At 56.8% G+C, this 27,924-nt stretch overlaps 1 protein-coding gene across 3 annotated transcripts in view; it reads right to left on the bottom strand.

Annotated features, from left to right (window-relative positions):
• Positions 1-20,869, bottom strand: part of BRF1 (BRF1 RNA polymerase III transcription initiation factor subunit) — a 57,164-nt gene extending 36,295 nt beyond the window's left edge. Inside the window, exons 1-2 of one of the 3 annotated variants that reach the window (XM_066344685.1) lie at positions 20,350-20,869; positions 7,523-7,658 (exon numbers count right to left, since the gene is read on the bottom strand). In XM_066344685.1, coding sequence (XP_066200782.1) covers positions 7,523-7,658; positions 20,350-20,533 — 320 coding nt within the window. In that variant the 5' untranslated portion in view covers positions 20,534-20,869. The remainder of the gene's footprint in view (positions 1-7,522; positions 7,659-20,349) is intronic. The other 2 variants (XM_066344682.1, XM_066344681.1) reach the window with 2 other exon arrangements.
• Between the last annotated feature and the right edge of the window lie 7,055 nt (positions 20,870-27,924).

Here is a 27,924-nt window from a genome sequence, read left to right as displayed (position 1 = left end):
GGGGCCCACACTCAGCCGGAACAGAGAGGCCCAGGGCCCCACACTCAGCCGGAACAGAGAGGCCCAGGGGCCCACACTCAGCCGGAACAGAGGCCCAGGGGCCCACACTCAGCCGGAACAGAGAGGCCCAGGGGCCCACACTCAGCCGGAACAGAGAGGCCCAGGGGCCCCACAGCAGCCGCATGAGGAGCGGCGTCCGTCATCCCCAGGGACCCCCCACACACTCCCCAGCTGCGCTGGCAGGCTGGGCAGACAGGCCCCACCACAGACCCCTCTGCTGCACCCCAGACTGGGCTGGGTGAGGAGCGGGCCCTCTGCTCAGCCCCCAGGAAACAAGCTGGTCCCCTGCTTTCTCTGACAAGGACTGTGGCTGTGGAAGGCTCTACGGTGTCTTCAGCTGTGTCTGGCTCATGGCCAGGCTAATCCACCCCACCCAGCACCTGCTGCTGACAATGACCACTGCCCAAAGGTGGGCACCCGGAGAGCAGCCCCAGAGAGCACCCCACCCGTCCCACTCCCACAGTGGGGCCCTGCTCCCTCAAGCACCCTGCAAGGCTGCCTGGAGTCCACGCAGCTCCGAGGCCTGAGGCCTACAGTCAGGCTGAACCGACAGGACGTCAGGGTCACTCGCTGTTCCTGTCCCTGGAGCGGAGGCCGGGGCAGAACGGAGACCCTGACGGACTAGACAGACGACAGCTGGGCCAATCCCCCTCCCCATCAGCACATCAGACGGACAAACGCAGTGTCGCACAGCCTGGCGGCAGAGCAGTTGACAGGGGACCCACTGAGACCGGCTCGCTGCCCCCAGCCTGTGGCACATGTCTGGGGACTCCTGTCCCACCAGGTGGAAGGGCTGCTCCCCAAGGGCACTTGCTCGGGGCAGGGGCTCATCTGCACAGGCCAGGGGCTCGGGGCTCCCGTGGTGTCACAGCACAGTCAGTGCATACAGCTCAGACTGAAACACTCCCCACGTGGCCCGTACGTGCCAGTGTGCAAGCACTACCCCAACTCAGGGCGTGTCATCACCCCGAAGGAACTGTGCGCCCACTGCCATCACGCCCCGCCCGAGGAAGTCTCCGATTCCTGCCAGGTCAGCAGGTACAGCTGGCCGGAGGGATAAACTACAACACAGGCACGCACAGCTTTACACGCATAGGAAGCAACTGATAACACGAATCACGCAACAGATTTCTAACTCAGCACGCTTCCTGTCCTCAGCCTCATCCCGGACAGGAACGTGGACAGCGGGTGCTTCTGAAACGCTGACCCTTTATACAAAGAGGGCCTGCCCTTCTCTTCCAGGTGGCACTGACCTGCACCCCTCCAGGCCTGGTGCAGGCAGGGAGCGAGAATGTGGACGCAAAGCAGCACCCAGGAAAGAAGGGCCCTCCAGTCCACACTACACTCCCACACAACAGGGCTCCCCACCCCCAGACCTGAGGGACCCCAGGGAAGGCTGTGCAGCAGCCACCCTGCACGCTCTGCAGGGCACACGCCACCCCTGTCCCTGTGCACTGCCCACTGCAGTCCACTCCGGTCATCAGACGGGAACCCAAAGCTGACAGGTGCCCCACATGGGCTGCAGAAATGAAGGGATCAATTCAAGACCCGCATTCGTATGACGTGAACTGACAGCAAAGCGTCACCAACCTCTGTGAGAAACAGCAAGATGAGGAGAGAAACGCCAAAGTCAACAAGCAGACAGTTCACAGAAGAAAGCTTTCAACACCCAGCTAGTGCCTGGCCTGTTGTGGCGCTGGGGGTAACGCCTCCACCTTGAACGCTGAGGTCCCCGGTCTAAGACCCTGGGCTTGGCTGGTCAAGGCACATGCAAGAATCAACTAGTATGAGCTGATGCTTCCTGCTCCTCCCCTCCTTTCTCTCTCTCTGTCTTCTCTCTAAAGTCAATAACAAAGTCTTAAAAAAATAAAGACATCAATCCAGAGAAATACAGAAACAGGCTGTAGTTAAAAAAGACACAACCCGGCCCTGGCCGGTTGGCTCAGCAGTAGAGCGTCGGCCTGGAGTGCGGGGGACCCGGGGTTCGATTCCCGGCCAGGACACATAGGAGAAGCACCCATCTGCTTCTCCACCCCCACCCCCTCCTTCCTCTCTGTCTCTCTCCTCCCCTCCCGCAGCCAAGGCTCCATTGGAGCAAAGATGGCCCGGGCGCTGGGGATGGCTCCTTGGCCTCTGCCCCAGGCGCTAGAGTGGCTCTGGTCGGGCAGAGTGATGCCCCGGAGGGGCAGAGCATTGCCCCCTGGTGGGCAGAGCGTCGCCCCCTGGTGGGCGTGCCGGGTGGATCCCGGTCGGGCGCATGCGGGAGTTTGTCTGACTGTCTCTCCCCGTTTCCAGCTTCAGAAAAATACAAAAAAAAAAAAAAAAAGACACAACCCTTGGAAATGAAACACGACAGTGGAGCTTTCGGCAGCAGAGTGGGCACAGGTGATTTACCGCAAGGGGCAGGGGCTGGAGGAAGGACCCAGGGAGGGCGGCTGGCATGACAGGCAGGCGGGCGCACACTCTCAGACAAGAGGAAATTAGAAACAAAGAGGGCAGGCCACACTGAGGAGCAGACACCACAGGAGGAGATGACCACCTGCACACGACAAAGGGAACACAGCTGTGCCTGCGAGAGCCCAGACCCGAGGGGCGGGGCACTGCTGACCCCGCGAGAGGCCAGTGCTGCGACGGGGCTGTGGGGACACAGGCACAGAGCCCCCAGGCATCGCCTGCGTCCCGCCCACAGCGCTGGCCTGGGGGGGCGGAACGGGGGAGTGCTGTCGGAGGAACAGGGTGGGAAAAGGGCAGGGACCTCCTGGAGGGGCCCGGCAGAGCTGTGTCCCGTGACTCCTGGAGGGGCCCGGCAGAGCCGCGTCCCGTGACTCCTGGAGGGGCCTGGCAGAGCTGTGTCCCGTGACTCCTGGAGGGGCCCGGCAGAGCCGCGTCCCGGGACTCCTGGAGGGGCCCGGCAGAGCCGCGTCCCGGGACTCCTGGAGGGGCCCGGCAGAGCCGCGTCCCGGGACTCCTGGAGGGGCCCGGCAGAGCCGCGTCCCGGGACTCCTGGAGGGGCCCGGCAGAGCCGCGTCCCGGGACTCCTGGAGGGGCCCGGCAGAGCCGCGTCCCGGGACTCCTGGAGGGGCCCGGCAGAGCCGCGTCCCGGGACTCCTGGAGGGGCCCGGCAGAGCCGCGTCCTGGGACTCCTGGAGGGGCCCGGCAGAGCCGCGTCCCGGGACTCCTGGAGGGGCCCGGCAGAGCTGCGTCCTGGGACTCCTGGAGGGGCCCGGCAGAGCCGCGTCCCGTGACTCCTGGAGGGGCCTGGCAGAGCTGTGTCCTGTGACTCCTGGAGGGGCCCGGCAGAGCCGCGTCCCGGGACTCCTGGAGGGGCCCGGCTCTGGGTCCCGTGACTCCTGGAGGGGCCTGGCAGAGCCGCGTCCCGGGACCCCTGGAGGGGCCCGGCAGAGCTGTGTCCTGTGATTCCTGGAGGGGCCCGGCAGAGCTGTGTCCTGTGATTCCTGGAGGGGCCCGGCAGAGCTGCGTCCTGGGACTCCTGGAGGGGCCCGGCAGAGCTGCGTCCTGGGACTCCTGGAGGGGCCCGGCAGAGCCGCGTCCCGGGACTCCTGGAGGGGCCCGGCAGAGCTGCGTCCTGGGACTCCTGGAGGGGCCCGGCAGAGCCGCGTCCCGGGACTCCTGGAGGGGCCCGGCTCTGGGTCCCGTGACTCCTGGAGGGGCCCGGCAGAGCTGCGTCCTGGGACTCCTGGAGGGGCCCGGCAGAGCCGCGTCCCGTGACTCCTGGAGGGGCCCGGCAGAGCTGCGTCCTGGGACTCCTGGAGGGGCCCGGCAGAGCTGCGTCCCGGGACTCCTGGAGGGGCCTGGCAGAGCTGCGTCCTGGGACTCCTGGAGGGGCCCGGCAGAGCCGCGTCCCGGGACTCCTGGAGGGGCCCGGCAGAGCCGCGTCCCGGGACTCCTGGAGGGGCCCGGCAGAGCCGCGTCCCGGGACTCCTGGAGGGGCCCGGCAGAGCCGCGTCCCGGGACTCCTGGAGGGGCCCGGCAGAGCCGCGTCCTGGGACTCCTGGAGGGGCCCGGCAGAGCTGCGTCCTGGGACTCCTGGAGGGGCCTGGCAGAGCTGCGTCCTGGGACTCCTGGAGGGGCCCGGCAGAGCTGTGTCCTGGGACTCCTGGAGGGGCCTGGCAGAGCTGCGTCCTGGGACTCCTGGAGGGGCCCGGCAGAGCTGTGTCCCGTGACCCCTGGAGGGGCCCGGCAGAGCTGCGTCCTGGGACTCCTGGAGGGGCCTGGCAGAGCTGCGTCCCGGGACTCCTGGAGGGGCCCGGCAGAGCCGCGTCCCGTGACTCCTGGAGGGGCCCGGCAGAGCCGCGTCCCGTGACCCCTGGAGGGGCCCGGCAGAGCCGCGTCCCGTGACCCCTGGAGGGGCCCGGCAGAGCCGCGTCCCGTGACTCCTGGAGGGGCCCGGCAGAGCCGCGTCCCGGGACCCCTGGAGGAGCCCGGCAGAGCTGTGTCCTGGGGCTCCCAGCACTCCCACCCAATACGGGGCACACAGGAGGGTGCCCCACCTCTGGGGGACCTTCCCCGAGATTCACAGCAAATTCAATGAGGGGCATTCTCAGAACACCTGCCCAGGGCTCCTGGGAGAAACCGCACGGGGGGGGGGAGGACAAGAGAAGTGGGGCCAGCCGCCCGCGGAGTCCTGACCTGGACCAGAGTGGATACACAGCTGCGTGCATCCAGTGTGGTCGTGGTGTGGCCATGCTGGTCCAGAAGGTGTCGTGTGAGCGATCGCTCTCTGCAGACTACTACTCTAAGTCTACAAGTATGTTAGGACTAACCCTGAACACCCCACAGAACGAGAAGCAGAGACCGCTCTCAACAGGGTCACAGCTAGACCCAAGATCAGAGAGAAAGTGCAGCTCTAAATACAAACAGCAGAAAAGGAAGCTTGAAAGAGTGATTTAAACTTCCAACTAGGAAGCTTAAAAAAACACACTAGTCAGATGTTGGAGGAAGATGATTACACTACACTCGTCAATGAGGCCAAACTCAGGACAGACAGACACCACTGCTGCCTGGTAAACCCCTGGTGAGAGCGGGGGCAGAGACAGCGCAGAGGACCAGGGCAGAGCTGGGCGTGTCAGGGACGGCACAGCGACCACTGACCTGACCTGAACGACAGAAACAGACAATGTGCAAAGTACGTCTGACAAAGCTGACAGGAACAGAAAATCTAAATTGTCCCACTGAAATCCTATTAAAAATAGTGTCATCAAAAAAATTACCTGAGCCTGACCAGGCGATGGCGCAGTGGATAGAGCGTCAGACTGGGATACAGAGGACCCAGATTTGAAACCCCGAGATCACTGGCTCGAGTGTGGGCGCATCTGGTGTGAGCGCAGGGTTGCTGGCTTGAGCATGGGATCATAGACATGACCCCAAGGTCACTGGCTTGAGCAAAGGGTCACTCACTCTACTGTAGCCCCCGGTCAAGGCACATATGAGAAAGCAATCAATGAACAACTAAGGTGTTACAACAAAGAATTGATACTTCTCATCTCTCTCTCTTCCTGTCTGTCTGTCCCTGTCTCTCTCTCTGTCTCTATCAAAAAAAAAAAAAAAAAAAAAAGAGAAAGGAAATTACCTGTAACTAAAACCTTCTCACAAAGGAAACATTAGGCTCCGATGGCCTAAGTAGTAAATTCCTCACACATTTAAGGAAGAAATTAGTCACCCTGGCTTGTTAGAGGCCAGCATAAAAGGAAAGGACAAGAGACCCTGGCCGGTTGGCTCAGCGGTAGAGCGTCGGCCTGGCGTGCGGGAGTCCCAGGTTCGATTCCCGGCCAGGGCACACAGGAGAAGCGCCCATCTGCTTCTCCACCCCTCCCCGTCTCCTTCCTCTCTGTCTCTCTCTTCCCCTCCCGCAGCCGAGGCTCCATTGGAGCAAAGATGGCCCGGACACTGGGGATGGCTCTGTGGCCTCTGCCTCAGGCGCTAGAATGGCTCTGGATGCAAAGAGCAATGCCCCAGAGGGGCAGAGCATCGCCCCCTGATGGGCGTGCCGGGTGGATCCTGGTCAGGCGCATGCGGGAGTCTGTCTGACTGCCTCCCTGTTTCCAGCTTCGGAATAAAAAAAAAAAAAAAAGGAAAGGACAAGAGCCTGACCTGTGGTGGCGCAGGGGACAAAGTGTCGACCTGAATGCTGAGGTCACCGGTTCAGAACCCTGGGCTTGCCCGGTTCACCACATGCTGGACAAGCACATGCGAGAGGGAAGCTGGGCCGCTCACTCCAAGTGGCTCAGGATCTAACTCTAAGAGCTGAAACTGCAGCTGACAAGAAAACAGAAACATAACCTGTGATTGGACTGGATCGGCCATGATTCTTAGTTATGACTTAGAAAGCACAGCAACGAAGGAACAAACAGGTAAACTGGACTCCATCAGCATTACAGGAGAGGGGACATATGGGGCCATATCACCAAAGTGAAAAGTTCTACGCTTCAAGCACAGCATCCGGAGGGTGAAGACTGTCCACCGTGTCACTGGGGCGAGACCTGTATCCCAAGTGCACAAAGAGCTCCCCAATCCAACAAGGACACACAGGTCAGAGCGGACAGTTCTGCTGTCTGTTAGAAACCAGCCCCAGCGGCGCTGCACGCCAGACTGTACAGACTTCACCCACTGACACAGAACACACAGGACCCACTCACGGAGCAGCCCTGGGCGGGTCCTCACAGGAGGGCAGGAGGTCCTGACGACCTGGGGGAGGGGACCTGGGAACAACCCCTCCTGGAAGTGCGGCCTGCGCCCGCCCTCGCCCTCGCCCTGCGCCCCTGCCCAGCGCCCGCCCTGCGCCCCTGCCCAGCGCCCGCCCTCGCCCTCACCCCGCGCCCCTGCCCAGCACCCGCCCTGGCCCTCGCCCCGCGCCCCTGCCCAGCGCCCGTCCTGGCCCTCGCCCCGCGCCCCTGCCCAGCACCCGCCCTCGCCCTCGCCCCGCGCCCCTGCCCAGCGCCCGCCCTCGCCCTCGCCCCGCGCCCCTGCCCAGCGCCCGCCCTCGCCCTCGCCCCGCGCCCCTGCCCAGCGCCCGCCCTGGCCCTCGCCCCGCGCCCCTGCCCAGCGCCCACCCTCGCCCTCGCCCCGCGCCCCTGCCCAGCGCCCCGCCCTGGCCCTCGCCCCGCGCCCCTGCCCAGCGCCCGCCCTCGCCCTCGCCCCCGCGCCCCTGCCCAGCACCCGCCCTCGCCCCGCCCCTGCCCAGCACCCGCCCTCGCCCTCGCCCTCGCCCCGCGCCCCTGCCCAGCACCCGCCCTCGCCCTCGCCCCGCCCCCGCCCAGCGCCCGCCCTCGCCCTCGCCCCGCGCCCCTGCCCAGCGCCCGCCCTCGCCCTCGCCCCGCGCCCCTGCCCAGCGCCCGCCCTCGCCCCGCCCCCGCCCAGCGCCCGCCCTCGCCCTCGCCCCGCGCCCCTGCCCAGCGCCCGCCCTCGCCCTCGCCCCGCGCCCCTGCCCAGCGCCCGCCCTCGCCCTCGCCCCGCGCCCTCGCCCCGCCCCCGCCCAGCAGCACCGTGGCAGGACATACCGTTCTGCAGGGTCTGTGCTCTCGACTCCTTTCCCAGATTCACGTGGAAGCCGCCGCCCAGGGCTGGGGTTTTGCCTGAACCTAGAAACACAAATCAGACAATCAGCCCAAACGTGGTGGAGTATATCTATACCCACAGCCCTTGGTTGCACCAGGTGTTTCTAAATCAAGAACCTGGCGGGGTCAATACTCTGCCCTCTGGTGGGGAGGACAGCAGCCGTGAGGCCTCAGGCCAGGAGCTGGGGGCCGGCTGGCGGTGCTGCAGCAGATAAAGCATCGCCCTGCACCCCTGCCCAGCACCCGCCCTGGCCCTCGCCCTGTGCCCCTGCAGGAAGCACCGGGGTCACCAGTTTGAAACCCCAAGGTCGCTGGCTGTGAGCACGGGCTTGTCAGTGCGTGGTTGCTGACTGGAGCTGGGGTTCATCTACACAGTCCTAAAGCTTGACAGCTTGAGCCCAAAGGTCGCTGGCTTGAGCAAGGGGTCACTGGCATAGCTCTGGACAAGGCACATAGAAGCTCAATGCGCAACTAAAGTGAAAGGAACTACAAGTTGATGCTTCTCATCTTCTCTCTCCCTTCCTACCTCTCTCATTCTCTCTCTCTCTCTCAAAAAACATAAATGCCTCACCAAGTGGTGATGTAGAGGATACTTCATCAGCCTAGGATGCTGAGGACCCAGGTTCAAAACCCCAAAGTCACCGCTTGAGCGCAGGCTCATCCAGCTTGAACATGGGATCATAGCCCATGGTCACTGGCTTGAGCCCAAAGGCCACTGGCTTGAGTCAAGGGTCACTCAGTCTGCTGTACCCCACCCCCGGCAAGGCACATATGAGAAAGCAGTCAATGAACTAAGGTGCTGCAAAAAAGAATTGATGCTTCTCATCTCTCTCCCTTCTGTCTGTCTGTCCCTCTCTCACACTAAACAAATAAAAATAATTTTTTTTTTTGTACTTTTCTGAAGCTGGAAACCGGGAGAGACAGACATGCATGCGCCCGACCGGGATCCACCCAGCACGCCCACCCGGGGCTACACTCTGCCCACCAGGGGGCGATGCTCTGCCCATCTGGGGTGTCGCTCTGTTGCGACCAGAGCCACTCTAGCGCCTGGGACAGAGGCCAAGGAGCCATCCCCAGCGCCCAGGCCATCTTTGCTCCAATGGAGCCTCGGCTGCGGGAGGGGAAGAGAGAGACAGAGAGGAAGGAGGGGGGGAGGGGGGGAGAAGCAGATGGGCGCCTCTCCTGTGTGCCCTGGCCGGGAATCGAACCCGGGACTCCTGTACGCCAGGCCAACGCTCTACCACTGAGCCAACCGGCCAGGGCCTAATTTTTTTAATTAACAAAAAAACCTGAATCAGAGATAGAGGCCTGAGAGGGAAGAGGAGCAGGGGAAAGGCCCGGGTGTGCTCCCAGGAGGAGTGCACCCCCAGCCTTGGTTCAGAAAAAGAGCAGCATCACTGTTCTAACTCAATGGGCAAGTTCTTTTGTCTTCTTTTTTGTTTTGTATTTTTTAGCAAGATAGAGACAGAGACAGGAAGGGAGAAAGATGAAAAGTGTTGCAGTGACATCAGGTTATAGTCATTAAATATAGAAAAATATGGAAAATAAATAATTAGAATATAATATTAAAAGCAATTAAGAAAATTAAATAAAGTTATGCTGTCTGGATAGGAATTAATCTAGTGTGCGCAGATGTGATAAACAGACTCTGACTTTTGCGCAGGGCCCAGTTAGTGTGTGTGTGGAGTTATATATAGATAAGAAGTGGCTTGATGTCCTAACTCTGTAAGTTAACATAAAGAAGCTTCCCTAGGAACATCTTAAAAGTGGCTTGCTGTAACATTTCAGTAGATTAACATAAAAAAGGGCTCCCTGTGAGGAACTCCCAAAAAGGTGGTTTGAGGTGATCAACCTGTAGATTGACACCTGTTAGAAGGCATTGGCCAGAAGAGGTACTAAAGCTAAGGTCCCCCCTCCCCTCACTATGGTAGTCGCCCAGACTTCTACGTAAACGTGGACTATCTCCACACTGCTCTGACCAAAGACAGCCAAGGAGCACACCCACGGGGCCCCCTTAAGCTGTACCCAGGCATACCAAAAGGATTTGTGAGTAATAAACTGCCTGTGTGCTTCTTGCAACTCACCTGTGTGTCTGTCGTGTCTTTCCTCTGGTGGCAGTTAGTGTCGGCACTCATAAGTAGCATCCTCATAGCCACCTCAAGAGTAGTCTTGAAGAGGCTGCCAGCCCTGCTGATAAGCAGCAGGAGTGTCCCACTGCACGGGGAAGTCGAATCAGGGACGCCTGATCGACATAGAGCTCGGGCTCTACTGGGACAAGAAGCATCAACTCATAGTTGCAACACCTTAGTTGTCCACTGATTGCTTCTCATATGTGCCTTGATCAAGTGGCACAGGCCAAGCCAGCGACCTTGGGCTTCAGCCGGTGACCACAGGTCATGTCTATGATCCCTTGCTCAAACATACAACCATGCACTCAAGCCAACGACCTTGGGGCTTCGAATCTGGGTTCTCAGTGTCCCAGGTCAATGACGTTCCATCCTCTGCAATACCACCTGGTCAGGCAAAATGGTCATGTGCTTTTGATATATGAAAATATTGCTTTAGAAAAAGGACAGTGGAATTGTTGCCAGTGGAAATGAGGTCCTTCCACAAAGTCCCGAGAAAAGCATTTCCAGGGACCCATGAATGGAGGATGAGGTGTAGTGGTACAGTTTACTGAAGCTGTAGCAAACACAAAGAATTGTCCCATCATGGCCAGGTGGCTCGGCCCTGAATTGCTGAGGAATAAGCCCAGTCTTTTCTTCACCAAGCCCAAAAGAAGGGCCCGGGTCCAGAAACTCTGTGCCACTGGCCTAGCATTGGCAAGGTGTAGTTCCCTGCAATCCATACCGAAGCTGAGTCCCGCCGCCTGTCCCCAGCTGCGCTGGGCCAGCTGTGTGCCGCTGCACCCAGGCCCACACTTGGGCCCACTCTGGGAGCTGTGCTAGGACAGCAACAGGGGGACACTCCCTGGGGGTGGGGAAGGACTTTGTTGAGCTTTGATTCTGTTATCTTGGGCTTGGGAAGGCTCTGGGCTGACTTTCAAATTAACCAATCTCTTTCCCAGTCCTTCCAGTTTGTGTCAAGCCCTCCCTCGTCCAATCCAATCCTTTTCCCAGGCTAGTTCCCTCCCCCTTGTGGTTGCCACAGCTCCTACTTCACAGGCCTGGAAGTAGAAACACTGCCCCCTGCGCCATCTTGGCCTCTATTGCGCATGTACCAAGCAGAAGACTTCTGCTGTTCTATCCTCCCCTCTGCAATCCTGGGTACCTGATCTTTCCCGCCCACCTGCCCATTTCAGGGATTAGGTGCAGGCGCAGAGGATGCAGGGGTCCCCTGGGGAGCCTTTGAATTCCAAGTGCATGAGGCTAAGGCCTAATTCAGCTCCCTAGTTCATTAGGCTTAATGTCTGATTGCCTTTGCTCCCTTCCTGTACTTATCTCTAACTAGCCACCTACGAGGCAGAACCCCCTGCAGCCCCGCCTCCAGGAACAAGGGCATTGGGTGCCTCCCTCCCAGCCACCTCCCCTGCTTACACACAGGCCGTGCCTGAGACCTGAGTAGGATTTGGGGGCGGGGGTCTAGTATTATGCTAAATGTGATCTTCCCACTCCTCCATCTGCTCTAATCTGGCTTCCAGCCCCCACGAACTACAAAACCCAGAGAGGTGACACCATCTTAGGCTCCCCGACCACATGCCACTTCTGCCTTCTCCCTCCTTCCTCTCTCCAGCACCATCAACCCCTACAGACCCTCCTTGCACTCCCGGGACCTGTTTCCTGTTTCTGTGTGTCCTTCCTGTTTTCCCCACTGCCGGCACCCTTCCGGAGGCTGCTCTGACTCTACCCGCTCTGGGAGCCGGCTCCGAGTCCTGCGCCCCTTGCACACACACGCGCACGCGCACACAGGCACAGACACACACATGCACACAGGTGTGCACACACACACTCCCGCCCTCGCTCCCTGGGTGGCCTCAGTGCATCACATGCTCCCAGGAGAAACCGAGATCAGCTTGACGTGTGGTGGCACAGTGGATAAAGCATCGACTTGGAGCCCTGGCCGGTTGGCTCAGTGGTAGAGCGTCGGCCTGGCGTGCAGAAGTCCCGGGTTCGATTCCCAGCCAGGGCACACAGGAGAAGTGCCCATTTGCTTCTCCACCCCTCCCCCTCTCCTTCCTCTCTGTCTCTTCCCCTCCCGCAGCTGAGGCTCCATTGGAGCAAAGATGGCCCGGGCACTGGGGATGGCTCCTTGGCCTCTGCCCCAGGCGCTAGAGTGGCTCTGGTAGCAACAGAGCGACGCCCCGGAGGGGCAGAGCGTCGCCCCCTGGTGGGCGTGCCAGGTGGATCCTGGTCAGGCACATGGGGGAGTCTGTCTGACTGTCTCTCCCTGTTTCCAGCTCCAGAAAAAAAAAAAAAAAAGAAAGAAAGAAAGAAAGCATCGACTTAGAATGCTGAGGTCGCTGGTTCGAAACTCCAGACTTGCCTGGTCAAGGCACATACAAGAAGCAACTACTAAAAAAAAAAAAAAAAAAAGAAGCAACTACTACAAGTTGATGCTTCCCGCTCTTCCCCCCCCCTTTCTCTCTATGTCCAAAACCAAATAATAAAATCTTTTAAAAAAGAAGGCACAAGTTTTGGTTTGGCCAGGCCAAGACCGCCCCCTTGTGGGCAGCAAGGGAGGAAGCTGCAACCCCACTGGAATCCTAGTGCTGGCCCATTCTGAGCCCTGAGGACTAGGCCAGCAACACCCACAACCCAAGACAGAACAAGAAAGTCAGGGCCCAGGCAGGGCCAAGGGGCCTCTGTACCCCAAAAAGTACAGTACCTACACACAGTATCTCACTGTTTCACTCACAGTTCCTCCAACAGCAGTAAGCAAAAACTTTAATAATTTTGTATCAATTTTACTTAAAGCGAAAGGTTTCTGTCACTACTGTGACACTCCTTTTAAGGGGAAACACTGTAATGCAAGGTCCGGCAGGGTGATCCCAGGACAGGGGAGGAATTCAGCAGTTCTGCAGTCTAAGCTGTACATGGACTAAAGCTCCCAAAGACACTGGACAAGAGCACAGTGAGTCTCTGGCACTGAGGACGTGACCCGGACGCGGGCTGCTTGCCACTGAGGAGCAAGTAGTTCAACAGTGACGGCAGCCTGGACCTTCCCTGGTGCAGCTACCAAAGAGCCCGCCTGCAGGAGCCACCCTCTGACGGCGGAAGCCCTGCAGCGTGGCCCACGGCTGTGGAGGAAACCGCAGCCAGCGCTGTCTACAAACAGCAGTCCTCTCTCGGCCTGGGCCTCCAGGCAGGCTTCAGCCCATGTCCCAAGAGCAGGTGTCTTCAGCCAGGAGCTTCATGAGGCTCGAGAGGCCACAGGACAGACAGACGCAGAACCTTCCACCTGTGGGGACATCAGACCCCTGCTCAGACCCCAGCCACCAGGCCACCTGTGCCAAAAGAGCCCCAGTGGGTGGGGCATGTGCCAGGAGGCTGGTGGCAGAGAGCTCTCCCCCAGCTGCACCTGCTGTGAACCCCCCCCCCACAGGGCTGGGGCAGCAGCAAACCTTTCTCATCCAATTGGGGCGGGGGTCTCCATCACAAATGTGTGAAAGTACTTCATTACTCATAACCAGGAGACCTCGAGCACTGTGAGAGAGTATGGTTGTGGAAACCATGACACAGGCACTCCCCAGGAGAGGGGGTCCCTGAGGAAGCAGGAGCCATGTTGCTGGGTGAAGCTCCCTCTGTCCCTGCTGAATCACTAACCACAGAGTGGACACCCGGAGGAAGAACCACTGACCCAAGGCCCTCAGCTCAACAAGGCACAGCACGCTGCAGGGGCCTGTCACACCACAGCCCATCCCTTGGGCCCTGCTCTGTCCCACAGTCCTTAACACACAGGGGGCACACCTTCTTCAGGACTCACTGAGATCCCAGCTGCTCAGCTGCACCCGACTTGCCGCTCCGGCCTTGCTGGGGGCCACCGACTTCAGCACCTGTTCCTCTAGGCCCCAGCGCACAGTAGCCAGCTCCTCGCCTTCACCCCTCGGCCACCTCACGCCCTCACCAGCTGCCCAGCAGCTGAAGGGCTCAGTGTCTCTGCATCGCCCTCACTGCACCACTCAGCAAGGTGCTGTCTGTGCATCCAACCCAGGACACTGAACTCACACTCTGCTGGTCTGTGAGCATCTTCCAGGGAACCCAGAGGACCCAGGGCCTCACAGAAAGGACTAGATGCGGGAGCTCTGGGGTCAGGAGCCTGCGGGAGCAGGGCCTCTTGGCCACTGGGCTCTACTGTCTAATTTACATTTCTTGGAGTAAACCCCTTAGCTAACTGTCCACACTCGGTTCACAAAGAATAAGCAGGACTACTTAGGAAAATAAGGGCCTTGGGACCCAGAAAAGGGCAACACATTGGGAAACTCAGCTTGCAGATGTGGCTGGAGGGAGGAAGAACTGGAAAAGCCCTGGGTGAACAGCTGTGCAGGGAGACTGAGGAACGATGGCAACGGCTGGTACCCTCACAGCTGTGATGGGGAAGGGAGGAGGACAGGCCAGAAGAGCCCTACCTAGAGGACAGAAGGGCCTGGGCCCGTGACGTCCCTCCACTCTCCGTCCAGGCACCAGCTCCCTGGGTCCCCAGGATCCCTGCCTCACATCCCTGCGAGAGAGCACATGGGACCAAGGCAGCCGTGCTGGAGAGGCGTCCCTGCACCGCCTTCAATCACGCCAGCACACACGGAGAGGCGTCCCTGCACGGCCTTCAATCACGCCAGCGCACACGGAGAGGCGTCCCTGCACCGCCTTCAATCACGCCAGCGCACACGGAGAGGCGTCCCTGCACCGCCTTCAATCACGCCAGCACAAGGAGAGGCGTCCCTGCACCGCCTTCAATCACGCCAGCGCACACGGAGAGGCGTCCCTGCACCGCCTTCAATCACGCCAGCGCACACGGAGACGCGTCCCTGCACCGCCTTCAATCACGCCAGCGCACACGGAGAGGCGTCCCTGCACGGCCTTCAATCACGCCAGCGCACACGGAGAGGCGTCCCTGTACCGCCTTCAATCACGCCAGCACACGGAAAGGCGTCCCTGCACAACCTTCAATCACGCCAGCGCACACGGAGAGGCGTCCCTGCACCGCCTTCAATCACGCCAGCGCACACGGAGAGGCGTCCCTGCACCGCCTTCAATCACGCCAGTGCACACGGAGAAGTGTCCCTGCACCGCCTTCAATCACGCCAGTGCACACGGAGAAGTGTCCCTGCACCACGTTCAATCACGCCAGCGCACACGGAGAGGCATCCCTGCACCGCCTTCAATCACGCCAGCGCACACGGAGAGGCGTCCCTGCACCGCCTTCAATCACGCCAGTGCACACGGAGAGGCGTCCCTGCACCGCCTTCAATCACGCCAGCACACACGGAGAGACGTCCCTGCACCGCCTTCAATCACGCCAGCTCACACGGAGAAGTGTCCCTGCACCACGTTCAATCACGCCAGCGCACACGGAGAAGCGTCCCTGCACCACGTTCAATCACGCCAGCTCACACGGAGAGGCATCCCTGCACCGCCTTCAATCACGCCAGCTCACACGGAGAGGCGTCCCTGCACCGCCTTCAATCACGCCAGTGCACACGGAGAAGTGTCCCTGCACCACGTTCAATCACACCAGTGCACACGGAGAAGTGTCCCTGCACCACGTTCAATCACGCCAGCTCACACGGAGAGGCGTCCCTGCACCGCCTTCAATCACGCCAGTGCACACGGAGAAGCGTCCCTGCACCACGTTCAATCACGCCAGCGCACACGGAGAGGCGTCCCTGCACCACCTTCAATCACGCCAGTGCACACGGAGAAGCGTCCCTGCACCACGTTCAATCACGCCAGCGCACACGGAGAGGTGTCCCTGCACCGCCTTCAATCACACCAGTGCACACGGAGAAGTGTCCCTGCACCACGTTCAATCATGCCAGCGCACATGGAGAGGCGTCCCTGCACCGCCTTCAATCACGCCAGCTCACACGGAGAGGCGTCCCTGCACCGCCTTCAATCACGCCAGCTCACACGGAGAGGCGTCCCTGCACCGCCTTCAATCACGCCAGTGCACACGGAGAAGTGTCCCTGCACCACGTTCAATCACGCCAGTGCACACGGAGAAGTGTCCCTGCACCACGCTCAATCACGCCAGCGCACACGGAGAGGCGTCCCTGCACCGCCTTCAATCACGCCAGTGCACACGGAGAAGTGTCCCTGCACCACGTTCAATCACGCCAGCGCACACGGAGAGGCGTCCCTGCATCACCTTCAATCATGCCAGCGCACACGGAGAGGTGTCCCTGCACCGCCTTCAATCACGCCAGCGCACAGTAGCCAGCTCTGAGCCTGTGCGCACAAGGTGGTGGGACCAACTCCGCTGCACGTGGGAGAGAGGCCGGGAGTCCACCCCCTCTGTACCAGCTTCCTGTCGGCCCAGGGACGACAGGTCTCATCAGGTCAGGGGTGTGCTCAGCACAGTGCTTGCTCTCACTGTGGCTGTTCCTCTCTTCCCAACAGGCACCAAAGTCTTGGAGGAGTTTGTCGAGGTGTGACAAAGGCACAAACAGTGCTGGGGCCTCCGCTCCAGCAGCCCTGGGAAGTCGCCCAGGAGAACACAATAGTGTGGGGAGGGAGGAACAGAAGAGATAAGCCAATGAAACCCAAAGCCAGTTCTTTGAAAAGCATGATAAAATTAATAAACTTTTAGCAAAAGGGAAAAACATCAGTATCTGAAAGGAAAAAGGGACATCACAGCAGACCAAGAAGACAACAAAAAGAGAATAAGAAAATAGTAACAATGCTACCTGCGGAAATCCAACAACTTAGATCAAATGGACCAAATCTTCAAAACCACAAACTCATCCAGAGATCATACAATCCAGAACTATAACCTGCAATTTTAAAGAAACAGAATCTGCAGTAAAAACCTTCTGACAAAGAAGCCCTGGCCGGCTGGCTCAGTGGTAGAGCGTTGGCCCAGTGTGTGGAAGTACTGGCTTTGAAACCTGGTCAGGGCACACAGGAGAAGCGCCCATCTGCTTCTCCACCCTTCCACCTCTCCTTCCTCTCTATCTCTCCCTTCTCCTCCTGCCATCAGGGCTCCACTGGAGCAAAGTTGGCCCGGACGCTGAGGACAGCTCCATGGCCTCCGCCTCAGGTGCTAAAATGGCTCCAGCCACAACCTAGCAATGCCCCAGATGGGCAGAGCATCGCCCCCTGGTGGGCATACCTGGTGGATCCTGGTCGGGCGCATGCGGGAGTCTGTCTGACTGCCTCCCTGCTTCTCTCCAGAAAAATACAAAACACACACACAAACCCCAACTTCTGACAAAGAAACCTCTAGGCCCAGATGTGAATTGTACCGAACATTCAAAGAAAAAAATATGACATCAATCCACACAACCTCTTCCAGAAAACAGAAGAGAAGGGAACATTTCCCAACTCATTCCATGAGGTGTATGACCTTGATATCAAAACCAAAGACACTACAAGAAAACCACAGGCCAATATTCCACATGAACATAAACATAAAAATCCTCAACAAAATAGTAGCTAATCTAATCCAGCAACACAAACACAAAATGATACTTCAGGCCCAAGTTTACCTCAGGAATGCAAGGCAGGTTCAACCTGCAATCTTAAGCCACACAAACACACCAAAGAGGAAAAGCATCAGAGGCTACAGAAAAAGCATCCAACGAAACTCAACACCCACTCATGATAAACTCTCAGCAAACCAGGAATAGAAGGGAACATCTTCAACTCTGCAAATGGAGAACAGACACACTGCATGGGGAGGGACGATGCTTCCCAGACTGAGAAGATGGACAGCTGTCTGCTCCAAGGCACGGAAGGGAAACAAGAGAAAGAAATAAAACAGCCCTTATTTACAGACAACACATCTGTCTAGAGAGAAAATCCCAAGGATTCTATTAAAAAAAACACACACACCTAGAACTACTAAATTGAGCATGATCAACAACAGAGATCAACCATATTTCTGTATACTGGCAATGAACAACTTAAAACAAAAATTTAGCCTGGCCAGGTGATGGAGCAGTGGATAGAGCGTCAGACTCGGATGTGGAGGACCCAGGTTCGCGCCCCAGTGGTCACCAGCTTGAGCTCAGCCTCATCTGGGTTTTTTTTTTTTTTTTTTGTATTTTTCTGAAGTTGGAAACAGGGAGGCAGTCAGACAGACTCCCACATGCGCCAGACCAGGATCCACCCGGCACGTCCACCAGGGGGCGATGCTCTGCCCATCCGGGGTGTCGCTCTGTCACCTGGGGCAGAGGCCAAGGAGCCATCCCCAGCACCCGGGCCATCTTTTGCTCCAATGGAGCCTCGGCTGCAGCTGCGGGAGGGGAAGAGAGAGACAGAGAGGAAGGAGAGGGGGAGGGGTGGAGAAGCAGATGGGCGCCTCTCCTGTGTGCCCTGACCAGGAATCAAATCCAGGACTTCCGCATGCCAGGTCGACGCTCTACCACTGAGCCAACCGGCCAGGGCCTGGGCTCATCTGGTTTGAGCAAAAAGCTCACCAGCTTGGACCCAAGTTCGCTGGCTTGAGCAAGGGGTTACTCGGTCTGCTAAAGGCCCGCGGTCAAGGCACATATAAGAAAGCAATCAATGAACAACTAAGGTGTCACAACGAAAAACTGATAATTGATGCTTCTCATCTCTCTCTGTTCCTGTCTGTCCCTATCTCTGACTCTCTCTCTCTGTCTCTGTAAAACACACACACACACACACACAAATTTAAACAATACCATTTACAATAGTTCTGCTTGGACCTTAGGTGCACATCTAAAAAAATGCACAGGAGCTCTCTGCTGAACCCTACACCCACTGATGAGAGCAGGGGAAACAGAGGTGTGTACAAACACAGCGTGCTCCTGGACTGGGAGACACAGCACGATAAAAATGTCAAAATTGTGCATATTGCAAATATACACAAACTCTAGTGTGGAATGGAAAGGACCCATGACAGCTAAAAGCACCTTGAACAGGAAGAGCAAAGTTGTGGAGGACTCAGGACATCTGGTTTTAAGACTCCCTATAAATGTGCAGGAGACCAGGCGGTGCTGTGAGGGCACAGAACAGAGCTGGGGGTCCAGTGACAGGCCCCCACAAACATGGCCCAGTGACTTGCAAGGGCAAGTCCAGAAAGGACAGTCAGCAGCAAATGGTGCTGGAACTGGACGCTCACCTACAAAAATGAGCCCGACCCACATTCCATGCCTCGTATAAAACCAGGCGGTGGCGCAGTGGATAGAACGCCGTCCCGGGATACAGAAGATCCTGGTTCAAAAAAAACCCCAAGGTCGCTGGCTTGAGCGGGGGCTCACCAGCTTGAGCAGGGGTCACTGGCTTGAGTGTGGGATCACAGACATGACCCCGTGGTCGCTGGCTTGAGCCCAAGGTCACTGGTTTAAGCAAGGGGTTACTCGCTCTGCTGTAGCCCCCCCCCCCCAGGTACAAGAGAGCAAACAATGAACAACTGAGGAGCAACAATGAAGAATTGATGCTTCTTATCTCTCTCCTATCTGTCCCTCCCTCTCTGTCACAAAAAAAGAAGCAAAAAACTCAAAATGGTCAAAGATCTAAATGCAGAACATAGAAGAATAAAAGTTAAAATAACTTTTTTTAATTGATTTTACCAAGAGAGGAAGGAAGAGAGAGAGGGAGAGAGAGACAAGAATATCAATCTGATCTATTCCTCCATGTGCCTTGACCGGAAATCCAACCTGCAACCTCTGCACTTCCCACCTAAGCCAAACCTACGGCGGAGAATAAGTTTTAGAAGAGGGGGGGGGGGGGTAGGATGTGCACCAAAAGCGAAATTGATCAACTGCTCTGCACCACCCTAAAGCCTGTCCTGACTGGATAGCTCAGTGGGTTAGAGCACCCCCAACCCTGAACTGCAGGGGTTGCCGGTTCGATTCCCACGTCAGGGCACATACTGGAATGGATTGATGTTCCTGCCAATCTCCTCCCTCTTCCTTTTTCGCTGAAAATACTTTTTTTTTTTTTTAATGTAAGTAAAACTTTTACTCATAAATAATGTTAAACTTCTGCGGATCGGATCACAGCCAATCAAGACCGCTCAAAATTCAATCAACAACAACAACACAAACTAGAGAGTGAGCGGGGCGTCGGGACCAGACGGAGGGAGGGAGGGAGGTGCCCCACAGGCAAGTCACCCGCAGCTGCCCCCACGGGAACCTTCAGAAACCCCAAGCTGGCGACCGTCCCCAAGCGTGCGGCGGTCGGTGGTCCCGCATCCGGCGGGACGCGGCTCTGGCAGCGCCACCTGCTGGGCGAAGCGCCGCCCCCCGAAGTGGCGAACGCTCCCCGGTACCCAGTCCGGGTACCCAGTCCGGGACACTCCTCTCTCGTCGGGAAGCGGGAGGGCGACAGCACGATGCCCTCCGCGGCGGGCACCTGTCTCCACAAGTGTGAGGGTCACACCACGACACCCGCGAAGGGCAGCCTGACCGCGCGGTGGCCGCGGTGGCCTCGAGGGAGGACGCGCCGCGGTCCCCGGTCCCCGGTCCCGGTCCGCAGCCGCCGCCGCACGTTGCCTCCCCCACCCCCGCCCGCTGGAAATTCCGTTACGGTCCCGAGGCCAGGCCAGCAGAGCTCGAAGCTCCCCCCCTCTCCGGTCCCGGCCCCGGACCCACCGTCCAGCGACACGAACTGGCCCACAGCCGACGAGCCGCCGCCGCTGTTCTCCACGAACTGCACTTCGGACACGATGATGTTGTCCTCGAGCACCGAGCCGCAACCGGTGCACACGGCGTCCCCGCGGGCCGCATCCAGCTCGATGTCCGTGCCGCCGCAGCCGCGACACACGCGGCCCGTCATGCTGACGGCTCCGCGGGGCCCGGCCCGCCGCTCCGATCGCTCAGCCCGCCGCTCGGGACGCTCCGCCCGCCACCACCGCCGCGCCGAGCGCCCAGACTCTCGCGAGGCCTCGTCCGCCGCCGCTCCCCGCCGCTCCCGCCGATTCGCAGCGGCAGATTCGCCGCGCCGCCACCAATGGCCGCACCTGCGGGACGGAGACGGGCACCGGGGCCGAAGCAGCCAGGAGATGATTCGAACTCGCGACCTCCGAGCCCCGGCACAGCCACAGAGCCCCAGCACTACAAACGTGCCAGGCCTCTACCGCGGCGCTAAGGCTTCTGGAGAAGGGGTGGGGCTTGTGGAACCAGGCTGAGCCTGTGACTGGATGGTCTGGGGCGGAGCCACAGGGGTGGGCGGGGCGTTGGGTAGTGAGCGCGGCTTGTGAGTGGACCGCGAGCTGTGAGCGGAAAGGCGGGGCCGGGTATGTGGGCGTGGCCTGTGACTGGACTGAGAGCTGTGGGCGGGGCCTGGCGGGTTGCGGGAACCAATGGGAAGGTGAGTGCGGCCTATGACTAGACCCGGGGCTATGGGCGGAGTCCTGACCGGGACCAGAGCCCTGGGCGGGACCCGAGCCCTGGGGGGGACCCTGGGCAGGACCCTAGGCGGAGTTTGAGAAGCAGATCTCCGGGACCGCTCCACGGTAGAGACCCAGGGATCGCCCGCCCCGTCCTCTGAGTTTGAGGGTCGGCCCCACGCCTCTCGAGGACACCGGGACCCGTGCCTATCGTGCACCGGGAATCTCATGCTTCCCTTCGCCCCTGTTGTCTGTCCCCACAGGCCTACTGCTACCTGTGGTTACCCTTGACGTCACATTTTGTGTCCCCACCGAGACGTGCCATTTTCAGTCGCCCCAACATCCATGACGTCCCTGAGAATAACCCTGTAAATAAATGTACAAGACTACATCTTTTAAAAACTCTCAATTTTTTTTTCTATTTTTATTTACTGATTTTAGAGCCGAGGAAAGAGGTAAAGAAAAGTGTGAACCCACAGTTGCTTCACTTTAGGTGTCCATGATGGCTTATTGAAGGTACCTCGCAAGCCTGGGGTTTCGAACCACCGACCTCACTGCTCATAGCCGAGGTTCCAACCGCTGCGCCACCGCAGGCCAAATGAGCAAGCTTTATCTGTAGGAACCAACAGGAGGAGCTCAAACTAGACCTGAAAACGGCGAAGTTGTAATACACAAACCCTCCACTATTCCATGGTCAAGTCGATTTCATCTCCATCCTACGACGAGATTTTCAGCTAAGTTAATGAGCCGATCCTAAAGTCACTTGGCAGAGATACTACACAATAGTCAAGAACATTCTAAAAGAAACATCGAGCTGAAGGAAAGCACCAGGTCTGGCCAGCGCGCCCCCTCCTCCCCCCAGAAGTGCCGGCCTCATGGGGGATGGACGTCGGCCTCCTTGCAGTAAGTTCTGGGGAACAGGGAGTCTTTTCTGCTGCCCAAGCGGAGCGAGAGGAGTGGGGTATCGTCCCCGCTGGGGCTGAGGGTAGAGCCAGTGAGCCACCCTGGAGACGGGACGCCGGAGGAGGGAGACTCCCTCTCTGCCCTGCCTGGAGGGGAACGACGGAAATCGACAGTGCCAAGAGGTGCCACCACCGAGGTGGGGACGTTTAGAAAGGGACCAGCATCCCGACGTCGGGGGTGGTCAAGCTCCCGGGCTGCCTCCGGAGATGGAGGTCCGCGCGTAGGAACGCTGGGTGCTCAATGTGGAACTGGAGGCTGGTGGTGGCTGTCTTGAGCACTTTCAGGACCTCAGTCTACTGTCTTGCTTCCATCATTTCTGTCCAAAAAGTGCTTCGTGTCTTTTTATTGCTCTTTGAAGATAAAGTACCCCCCTCCCCGGGGATGCGTTTAAAACTTCCATTTTCAGCAATTTGGTTAGGATGCCAATTCAATTCACGTTTGGCCTCTTCGGGGCTGCCCCTCGCGTCCTCTGTGCTTCTTTTTCCCTCTGTGCTTCCATCGGGGTGTTTTCTGCTTGCTGCTCCTGGTTTCAGGTTTCACTCCTCAGTCCTCTCTGCGGGGTGTCGTCAGCTTTCAAACTCTCTCTAAATAAAATTCTAAAAAACCAAAAAAGTTTTCATTCATTGATTTTTAGAGAGAGAGGAAAGGAAGAGACAGAGAGAGAAAAGGAAACATTGATTTTTCTGCTCCATCTATTCATTGCCATCATTGGCTGATTCTTGCCTGTGCCCTGACTGGGGCTTGAGCCAGCAACCTTTGGCACATCCAGATGATGCTCTAACCAGCTGAGCCACCCAGCCAGTGCCTCAAATCTTCTTTTCAAGTGTCCATTTCAGTCGTTACATACTTCAATTCTGGATTTTCCATATGATTCTCTTTCTTTAAGTTTCAGTTCTCTAAGGAAATTCTGTTTTTCATTTGTTCCCAAACCTACCTGTCACATTTTAGAGATTTCTTCTAGTGATGGCCCGATCTGGTGTCCCATAGGTTTATGTCTACCATTTACTCTCTCGATTGACATGATCTTGTTTCCTGACACCCCTGGGAATCTTGGCTAAACGGTGACCACTGGTGAGGAAGACGGTGAGGCTCTGGAGGTGGAACGCTCTTCAGAGAGAACTTACTTCTCTTCTGTCAGTGGGGTGGGGTGGGCCCACTCCTGGACACGGCTCAGTGGTCCGATGCCAAGCTGCTTCAGGCTTGGGAGGGTGTTGTCTTCTCCCCTTGAGGGCATTGCCCTTTTAAGGGGTCCAAACCAAAAATCTGGGTGTCACCAGTGACCCTCCTGGGTAAACCCTGAGCTCCAACTTTTGTGACACTTCTGATACTCCGGCCTGGTGATTTTTTTTTTTTCTTGACTATTGGGGTCTTTTAAAAATTTCTCCCATCTGACCTGTGGTGGCTCAGTGGGTAAAGCATTGACCTGGAATGATGAGGTCACTGGTTCAAAACCCTGAGCTCTCCTGGTCAAGGCACACAGGAGAAGCAACTACTAGGAGTTGATGCTTCCTGCTCTTCCCCTCCTCTCCTCTATCTAAAAAAATCAGTAAAAAAAAAAAATTCTCCCAATAATGCTTTTGTGGTTTTGTTTCTAACAACTTTATTGAGGCCTGACACATCATAACTGCGCAGATTAAAATGTATAATTTATAAGTTTCCCTTCTGAATTCTTCTGAGACTCGAAGGTTATTTGGTACTTTTGATGAGTGTTGACACCCATGAAACCGTCACCACCCGAAGACAGGAGCTAACCATGTCCCTCCTGTCCCTCTCACACTCATCGCCCTCACACTGGTCATTTTTGTTTTCTGGGTTTTGTTTTTTCTGATGAGCCTAGAGGTTTATCAGTGTTATTGACCTTCTCAAAGAACCATATTTGGTTTACTGGTTTTCTTGATGGTTTTTCTGTTTTCTATTTCATTGATTACTTTTATTTTTAGTTTTAGTTTTTCCATTGAATTTTTTTTTTTTTTTTAGTTTTCCGAAGTTAGAGGCGGGGAGGCAGTCAGACAGACTCCCACATGCACCTGACCAGGATCCACCCAGCATGCCCACAAGTAGGCAATGCTCTGCCCATCTGGGATGTTGCTCCATTGCAGCTGGAGCCATTCTAGCGTCTGAGGTAGAGGCCATGGAGCCATCCTCAGCACCTGAGCCAACTCCGCTCCAATGGAACCTTGGCTACGGGAGGGGAAGAGAGAGCTAGAGAGAAAGGAGAGAGAGAGGGGTGGAGAAGCAGATGGGCGCTTCTCCTGTGTGCCCTGGCTGGGAATCGAACCTGGGATTTCCACACACTGGGCTGACACTCTACCACTGAGCCAACTGGCCAGGGCCAGTTTTTCCACTGATTTGAGAGGAAGAGTCAGAGAGAGAGGGCACAAAGGCGGCGGAAAGAGAGAGAGAGAGAAGCATCAACCGTTGCTCCACTTTGTTGTGTCATCATTGGTTGTGTCTCTTATGCCCTGACAAGGGATCAAACCCACAACTTCTGCATGCTAGGACGATGCTCTATCCACTGTGCCATCCAGCCAAGGCCTATTTCATTGATTTCTTACTCTGACTTTATTCTTTTTTTCCCTTCTGGGTTTTGATTTCCTTCTTCTTCTTCTTCTTCTTCTTCTTCTTCTTCTTCTTCTTCTTCTTTCTTCTTCTTTCTTCTTCTTCTTCCTTCTTCGTTTTGCAAGGTGGAAGGTGTCATGTTAGGGTGAATCTCATTCGTCTGTAGTATCTGAAAGTTTCCCATGTGACCAGGACCGGGTCCCCCACCTCTGACTTAAGGTAACCGAAATCATTTTGCTCATTGTGAGATATTAGAAAAAGAAAGAAAACCCTGCCCTGGCCTGTTGGCTCAGCGGTAGAGCGTCGGCCTAGTGTGCGGAGGACCCGGGTTCGATTCCCGGCCAGGGCACACAGGAGAAGTGCCCATTTGCTTCTCCACCCCTCCGCCGCGCTTTCCTCTCTGTCTCTCTCTTCCCCTCCCGCAGCCAAGGCTCCATTGGAGCAAAGATGGCCCGGGTGCTGGGGATGGCTCTGTGGCCTCTGCCTCAGGCGCTAGAGTGGCTCTGGTCGCAACATGGCGACGCCCAGGATGGGCAGAGCATCGCCCCCTGGTGGGCGTGCCGGGTGGATCCCGGTCGGGCGCATGCGGGAGTCTGTCTGACTGTCTCTCCCTGTTTCCAGCTTCAGAAAAATGAAAAAAAGAAAGAAAGAAAGAAAGAAAGAAAACCCTAAGGAGAACCAGAAACCGTTTCTACCTTAATCCGAACAGTGCTGAGGTTGAACATCATCAGCCCACGGCAAGGCCGCCCCTGGTCCACCGTTGTGACTTATCCCTGAGCGTCCTCTGCTGATTTCTGTGTCAGGGGCTTGCTGTGTCCCTTTGTTTTCCAACATTTGACTTATGCACTGGCTTATGGTGACACTATTCCCATTGTAAGAAACACAGAGAAGTATTAAATCAGGCACAAGGGTGCCGCTTGTTCTCAGGGCTCACCATGGCCGGGTGAGTGGGGGGCTGCCTCCTCAGTGCGTTCGCCCTGAACCTGGGCGGGCTCTCGGTACCATATGGGGAGCAGCTTCCCCATGCTGGCAACGCAGCACCAGCAACCATGTTCCGGGTTCCCTGGGCGGGGGGTGCCACGCCTGATCCACCTGTCTTCTGTGGTTGGACATCTCCTTTCCCTACATTTTGCTGCTTGAATTGTCACACACACCTGCTCCCACATCCCTGTTGATGTTTCTGGTTTCACCTGCCAGATCCATAGGCCAGGAGAGAGCGAGCGGCTCCAGGTCCCAGCCCTCGAGGTGCCACACCTGAGCCTCACCTGTGCTGAGAAGAAAGAGCCAGGGCACACGCCAGTCTCGAGAAGCAAGGTGCTCTCCTGACCGGAGGGCCATGCTCAGACTGTATGAGCCTATGTCAGCAGTTTTCAGCCAGTGTGCTCCAAGAATTTTTAAAACATGCAGTAAGTAGTACCTGACTACTTAATCAAGGGCACTGACCTCTTTTCCCTTAGATTGTTAAATTAAAAAATGACAACAACTGCCTGACCAGGCGGTGGCGCAGTGGATAGAGCGTCGAACTGGGATGCAGAAGACCCAGGTTCGAGACCCCAAGGTCATCAGCTTGAGCGCGGGTTCAGCTGGTTTGAGCAAAAAGCCCACCAGCTTAAACCCAAGGTCGCTGGCTCCAGCAAGGGGTTACTTGGTCTGTTGGAGGCCCACGGTCAAGGCACATATGAGAAAGCAATCAATGAACAACTAAGGTGTTGCAACGTGGAATGAAAAACTAATGATTGATGCTTCTCATCTCTCTCCGTTCCTGTCTGTCCCTGTCTATCCCTCTCTCTGACTCACTCTCTGTCTCTGTAAAAAATAAATTAATTAATTAAAAAAAAAAATGACAACAACCATCCCTGGCCAGTTGGGTAAGTGGTAGAGCGTCAGCCCAGCGTGTGTAAGTCCCAGGTTCGATTCCCAATCAGGGCACACAGGAGAAGCGCCCATCTGCTTCTCCACCCCTCCCCCTCTCACTTCTCTCTCTCTCTCTCTCTCTCTCTCTCTCTCTCTGTCTGTCTTCCCCTCCTGCAGCCATGGCTCGATTAGAGCAAGTTGGCCCCAGGGGGCTTAGGATGGTTCCATTACCTCCGTCTCAGGCGCTAAGAAGAGCTCAGAATAAAGCAATGCCCCAGATGGGCAAAGCATTGCCCCCTAGTGGGCTTGCCAGGTGGATCCTGGTCAGGTAGCTTGCAGGAGTCTGTGTCTCCCCTCCTCTCACTAAATTAAAATAAATAACTTTTAAAAAATGACAACAGCCAACACAACAATAGCCATCCAGTGTGAATGAATCAAAAGTATACCTACTGCCTTGGCAGGTTAGCTCAGTCAGTTGGAGTGTCATCCAGAAACACCATGGTTGCAGGTTCTATCCCTGGTCAGGGCACATACAGGAAGCAACCAGTGAGTGCCCTACTAAATGGAACAACAAATGAATCCCCCCCACACACACACTTCTCTGTGTCAAGGGCACAGTGAATAGTGCAACTTGTTTTAAACTATACAGTTCCCAATACTGGTGACGGTGAACAAAACGGTCTCAGGTATGACTCTTGTTACTCCTCTATTTCTGAACGGGACCTCAGAGCCGTCTTGTAGACTTGAGAGATTTTCTTTGATGTGAGAGGGCTGTTACCTTGGGGAGACAGCATCCCTACAAAGAGGGGCTCAAGTTTGTTGCAGGGATGCAGGTGGGGTGGGAGGGGGTCCCTCGTTCACTTGGTGTTTTCCAGGACTAGGCGACCACCAGCCAGACAGCGCCCACCGCCAGCCAGGTCAGCAGCCTGCATGTCAGGATGGGGACTGACTCCAGGGGCCTGTATTATTTTCCTTTATTTTATTACATAATTTATACATCGTTGTGGCAGAGAAAATATGAAATAGAGACAAGGAAAAAGGAAAACCTAAGTCCACTGAACACTTTGGGTTCATTTCTCATCGTTTCCCTGTCCTTGAAAATACATAGGTCTTCTTACGTGTATTGCCACTTACACATAAATACATACTTTACATGCACACACACATTTTGTTAAACACATAGGATCGGACTGTGCATTTTATCTGTATCTTTTTTTTTCTTAGATTTTATTTATTCATTTTTAGAGAGAGAGAGAAGGGGGCGGGGGAGCTGGAAGCATCAACTTCCATATGTGTCTTAACCAGGCAAGTCCAGGGTTTCAAACTGGTGACTTCAGTGTTCCGGGTTGAGGCTTTATTCACTGTGCCACTACAGGTCACACATATTTGTAGCTGTTTTTTTTTTTTTTTTTTTGTATTTTTCTGAAGCTGGAAACGGGGAGAGACAGTCAGACAGACTCCC

Source organism: Saccopteryx leptura, chromosome 6, assembly GCF_036850995.1.
Source record: "Saccopteryx leptura isolate mSacLep1 chromosome 6, mSacLep1_pri_phased_curated, whole genome shotgun sequence".
Taxonomy (NCBI): Eukaryota; Metazoa; Chordata; class Mammalia; order Chiroptera; family Emballonuridae; genus Saccopteryx; species Saccopteryx leptura.
The sequence above is the reverse complement of the archived record's forward strand: the minus strand, read 5'-3'. Positions and strand labels throughout refer to the sequence as shown.